This window comes from Hermetia illucens, chromosome 6 (genome assembly GCF_905115235.1).
Source record: "Hermetia illucens chromosome 6, iHerIll2.2.curated.20191125, whole genome shotgun sequence".
Lineage (NCBI taxonomy): Eukaryota > Metazoa > Arthropoda > Insecta > Diptera > Stratiomyidae > Hermetia > Hermetia illucens.
In genome coordinates, this window is record NC_051854.1 from 36,894,076 (window position 1) to 36,900,068 (window position 5,993).

At 44.9% G+C, this 5,993-nt stretch overlaps 1 protein-coding gene across 1 annotated transcript; it reads right to left on the bottom strand.

The window, feature by feature from the left end:
- Positions 1-3,202: 3,202 nt before the first annotated feature.
- Positions 3,203-3,820, bottom strand: LOC119659089. The gene has a single exon (XM_038067002.1). The coding sequence runs from the start codon at positions 3,818-3,820 to the stop codon at positions 3,203-3,205; it is 618 nt and encodes a 205-aa protein (XP_037922930.1).
- Positions 3,821-5,993: the final 2,173 nt, after the last annotated feature.

Genomic DNA, 5,993 nt, shown 5'->3' on the forward strand with positions numbered 1-5,993 from the left:
TGCTCACTAGGAACGTCAGGTGGGGTAGCTATACGCTACCCACCTTAGCAGAGGCGGAAATCCAGCTGGCACAAACAGTCAAGTACTTAGGAGTACATTTCGACTCCAAGTTAACGTGGAGGCATCATATCCAGGAACAATATCATAAATCCTGCAGATTGCTCTGGTGCTGTAGGAATGCGATAGTTAAGACCTGGGGACTTTCACCTAAACGGATACACTGGATGTATACATCCATAATAAAACCCATTTTGATGTATGCATGCATCGTCTGGTGACCAAGACTGAACTTTGCTAACAGCAGGAAGCTGCTAACGCAGATTCAAAGACTTGGTTGCCTAAGTATTACTGGAGCAATGAGTACTACGCCGACTGCGGCACTTGAAGCTATCCTAAATTTACCCCCAATTCACTTGGAGGTGAAACGGAAAGCGACCAACGACGCATATAGGCTCGATACCATTGGGGCGTGGAAAGGCGACCAATCCAACGGGCATGCGTCTATCTGGAAATTCCTTGAAAAACATCCGGTAGCCCTGATGCCGACCGATCATATGGTTTCCAGATTCGTCTTTGGAAAGACATACACTGTCGTAATAACCGAAAGAGAAGAATGGTCCACAAGTGGCCATGAGTCTTTTCAGATTACAGACCTAATAATCTTCACCGACGGGTCAGTCATGGAGGATGGATCAGGTGCAGGGGTGTTCTCGGAGAATCCGATTACAGAACTGGCCCGACCTCTCGGAAAAATGACGACCATATTCCAGGCGGAGATATATGCCATTTCATTGGCAGCAGAAGAATGTCTGCGACAAAAATGGAGGGGTCGCACCATTCGAATCTGTTTCGACAGTCGGGCGGCATTATCAGCGCTAAATGGCAATAACAATGGCAATAACATATCAAGCAAGTTGGTGTGGAGTTGTCATCAGGTGCTGCTGAAACTTGGCCGACTGAACGAAACATTCCTGATGTGGGTGCCGGGGCACTCTAACATCGCCGGCAATGAGGAGGCTGACAGACTAGCTCGTCGAGGGTCTGGATCCACAATGGTGGGGCCAGAACCAGCTCTTGGAATCCGACCATCTACTGTCAAGTCTACTCTGAAGGGTCAAATTGCAAGGATTCACGCAACCGAGTGGAAAAATTTGGACTCTTGCCGGCAAGCGAAAATCCTTGTGAAGGAGCCTAGAGCCACTAGAGCGGCATTTTTGTTGTCTCTTAAGAAGTGGGACATGAAAACCCTAGTAGGCCTTTTGACGGGACACTGCCCCTTAAACTACCATATGGAAAAGATAGGGGTAGTGGTTTCGGCTGTGTGCAGCCAATGTGAGGAGGAAGAGGAGACGGCCCTGCACTTTTTATGCAGCTGCCCGGCATCCTCAGATCTCAGACGAAGACACCTTGGCAAGGTTTTCTTCAATGAAGAATCTGCACACTCTCTGCCTCTGGAGAATGTTCTCAGATTCGCTAAAGCCTGCGAACACCGTAGGCGGGAAGCCATTGAATAGGCAACTACGGGGATAGTACAATGGGCCTAATAATGGCCTGAGTGCTCGGGGCTGCGGCTCCCCCCAGTTAACTAAACTAACTAACTATACTGCACCTGTTACACACCGCTAGATTTGTATCAATAATAAAATCAAAGAATAACTCACATCTTTCGTTGGTTTCCAAGCCGCCCCAAAGTTTATGCCCTGCATTGGCGTCGAAGCCAATCAACAGGTTGGCCTTCTGTGTTGATATGGTGGTCATCAAATGTTGTAGTTCTTCTGGTGGAGCTGATCGGTCATGATCCATGTAAGCCGAGGAAATATGCACGTTTCCTGCTGCCGCCTGTTCCAGTTTGACCACGACTAGGTCACTGGAACTCAGATCTGGCACAGAAAAGCGTGTAGACTCTTCCTCGCTAGGATACATGCTCTAGATCTGTCCGGATCAGCGTCTTTTGTGCTGGGAATAAATTATAATATTTGCTTTGAAGCCCTTTGATGGTTCGGTCGCCTCCGATCCAAGGCTAATGTACTAGTGCGGTGTCGATGTCCTCCTCTAATAGGAAGACTGATTGAAGTCAGTTTTATAATTATTGACCGTCTAAGAATCTTTGAGACAAATTTCAATAGTCCTATGTGCACGGGACTCCCCTCCTTTGGATCCCTTGGATGCCACACATAATAATAAATACCATAAATAAAAATATCAATGGACAACCTTTTTCATGTATAAAGCAGATTCGAACCTCCCTTGACAGATCCCAGTACATAAACATAGGTACTTCTGAAAAGTATTTCGAATTGAAGATTTTTAATTGCAATATCAATCGGTCCAAGAAGATTATAGATAGGAAGTGATACTGTCTAAGCAAGCCTTGAATTTTTACGGGTCAAAGAAATGGCTCCGATCCGCAGGCCTTTGAATCGAAATTATGGTACCTGCCTTTAATATGTTAGCTTGCCAGGCTCCAAAGACCAACGACACACTGGAAACGTAGCTCCGTGACAATACTGGTTTACAATTTAAAGAAGTTTTACGTTTGTACCCTCGTTATAGCTTTCTGACCTTGTTATAGTTTTCTGAGAGGAGGCATGTAACAATAATTCGTGGTCAGACACCGAAATGTGGTCGTCTAGTTTATACCTGCTTTAAGACCCCGTCTTTACAGCATTACTACGCACTGCACTCGTGGGCAATGCATCCATGTGCTTTCTTCGATGCAGCAAATACATTTCCCAGCGCCATCCCTACGTACTCAGAGAGAGCGGTCAGATTCAAGTCCACAAGGGACTTATCTGAAGTGGCCCTTTCTACGAAACCTTAGCGGAAGTTATCTGGTACCATCGGAACCGGGATGGCCGCTTTAGAGCATATGAGGATACCTAGATTGTTTTCGCCAGATCAATCCGTTGTCGAAGACGACCCTGGGCCTACACGGCAGGTAGTGACGATAAACTCCTACGGAAATTTGTACCTCTTTCGAGCAAACCTGTACATCCCTCGGGTGTTTCGTGGCTACATCTAAGTTTCGATCCGATTACTGCAAAATTAAGACCATCCAATCCTACACTAATCATATAAAAGAAGGAATGTTCATAAAGGTAAGTTTCATTTATTAACATTTTATAACCAGAACAAATTTATATGGCACGGGAGCCCTCTCTCATCATTCCATGTTGAGCACTGTACGTTCCACAAAACAGAATCAAGTGTCGGTGGGTGCGCATTCCTTCTCAAAGCAATTGCATTCTGTAGGAGCTCTCCAAGGGGGTAAGTCTTTTTCACATTCTGAAAAACTAAGGGTAGGTGCTGGGATGGGCACACAGTCAGCGGGTAGTCTTGTCCGTTGACACTTGACAGCTTTACTAGGTTCCTTGCAGCCTGGTAATTGGATTTTCATGCAGTGTTCGTTTGTATCTATGGGACCCACTTGTTTTGCTATATCACGAACTTTCCCTTTTCGTGGTGTATCCACAGGCATCTTTTCGCCAGCGCAAAACGGGACTTCTTCAATCACACGAGGTGGGCATTCTGCCCAGGTTTGCTGGAAAGGACCTTTCTTGGCCCGAGAATCAGGTGGACAAATCTCATCAAGACGTCTGGCATCATGACATTCCCCTTCCCCGCATTCCGGATTCAATTCCCACTTATTGTCTTGCTTATCAATTTCTTCACATTTTATTGTACCGTTTTTTTCTAGTTGGGCTTTTTCTGCGGAATATCTTCTAAAATGCCCTAATCGCGGTAAAGTTCCTACAATTGGTTGAGCAGCTCTATAAATGGAAAGTGATGATTTATGGATCGCACTGCTTAAATTTTGCATTATCCTTTTTTTGAAATAATTTAAAATTTATCTTAAATGTATTGAATAAATAAATGGGAGATCTCCGAAAACGTGTGGAACAACCTGAGATTTTTAACTGGATTTCGTTTGTCAAAACTTATCGACGCTTACTATGATCGCAATGAAAGTTACGAAACGAGTTGTATGCCAAAATGGGAAAGTATAATTAAACTATGGGGTAAGGAAGATTGATATCCTCTCTAGGCGGTATCCCGAATTACTGATACCGAGGGACAACATGACAACGAGGTTTCACTTCGATAAGAAGTTTGAAACACGTTGGAGTAACAAGGCAAACTGGGAGAGCGTGGCTGCGACATATGGCTTAAACCAGCAACTGATTACTTGGTACACTGACGGATCCCTCACAGCAGAGGGAGCGGGTGCCGGTTTCATTGGTCCAAGGAAAATGTACTTTGAGTAAATGGGCAGGTACACTAACATATTCCAAGCGGAAATATATGCCATAGACAAATGTGCCTCCTTTAATCTGCAAAGGAACTACAGGGGGCAGAACATAGCTATTCTCACCGATAGCCAAGCAGCCATCAAGGCACTTAGGTCCAACCAGGTGAACTCTAAACTGGTATGGGAATGCCTTGAGAGACTGAATACACTCGGCTCGTCCAACAAGGTCTGGATACTTTGGGTTCCAGGCCATGCTGGGTTGGAAGGCAATAAGGCAGCGGATGAACTAGCCAAGAAGGGAGCAGGGATGCCTTTACACGGGCCAGAACCCTTCTGTGGAATCGGAAACGGTTTCATGGCTATGAATCTAAGAAACGAAGAGAAACGGTTGAGGGAACTATATTGGGCGGGCCTACCAGTGATGGAGCAGTCCAGGGTGCTTATTGGGGGATACGTACCCATGCGTACAAAGGATTGCTTAAACCTCACCAAAAAGAACCTCCGAATCATAGTGGGAATTCTCACTGGTCATTGTCGGCTGAACTATCACCTAGGGAAGCTAGGGATATCTACGGACACTGCCTGCAGGTTCTGTGAGGAGGAGGACGAAACCTCTATGCACGTCCTGGGACAGTGTCCGGCACTTGTGCAAATTAGGTCGATACATCTGGGAGAACACTTAATACCAGATGCAAAGCTGAAACTTCTCGAAGTGGGGAACATACTAAAGTTCCTAACGGTTACAGGCCTGCTTGAGATACTATGATCAACAGGTACACTATAACCAGTAAAAGGGGCAAAATAGTTCTTCAAGGACGCGGTGCGACTTTCCCTTAACAGAATAATAATGGGGTAAATGAAAAATCCCTTTCTCCCCGCGTTTGCAGAAATTAATTGCTGCAGGTGACGAACGATGCAAAGTGAAATGATGCAATAATTTTGGTTTGGTTAATTAAAAAGAAAGAAGAAGAAATTATAGAAAGGGCAGGGCTAAAATTAAAAAATTATGAAGATCGCCTTTACATGCAACAACAGGGAATACTCCATCGGCATACGGTTGCATGACACTATACTAATCAGCTCGCGGAAATGGTGGAGTTTCTGTCACATCTGCCACTCACTGTTATTGTGAAAAAAATCACCAATCCTAAACTGATACCTTCGGTTCCGCATAATACATACTAAATCCCTTTAAAAACGGAACTGTTATGCCATCAGCTTCTAAACCGAGTAGTCTAAAGTACTCTGATGGCACAACGGAGACCCGAATTTGGGGCCTTTGAGTAAGAGTAATGGTCACCTTCCATGTTCTGACAGGAAACAGCCTTGGTCTTCAGATTGCCACATTTCCCAATTTCGGACTGAACTACCAAAGCGCTGTTGATGTGTGGAGTATCATCAAATTCGTTACCACCGTGGGCAGAACGGGGGTGCACATTTTCTTTACCAAATATAGCCATCAGATGAAAGGACTTGATTAGTTTTCACACCGAACATGGTCACGGCGTCGAAAATCAAGAAATCAGTAGGTCTTGGCAAAAACCCATCCATAGTCGTAAAAAAATGTGTTGCAAGCATTTTCACCTTCCTTGTCTCAATTATCAACCGCTGTCCCCTCAACGCCCATTTTTCAACTGATTGGAAAAGTTCTATAGGCCTATCTGCATCCTTTCATCCTCTGCCAAGATCTTCGAGCGGACCATTAAGTCCATTATCGATGAGCACTTTGAGTCCAATTACACAC

Bases quoted from the DNA above. Each gene is read 5' to 3' on its own strand.
- LOC119659089 (XM_038067002.1), bottom strand. From the start codon at position 3,820: ATGCAAAATTTAAGCAGTGCGATCCATAAATCATCACTTTCCATTTAT.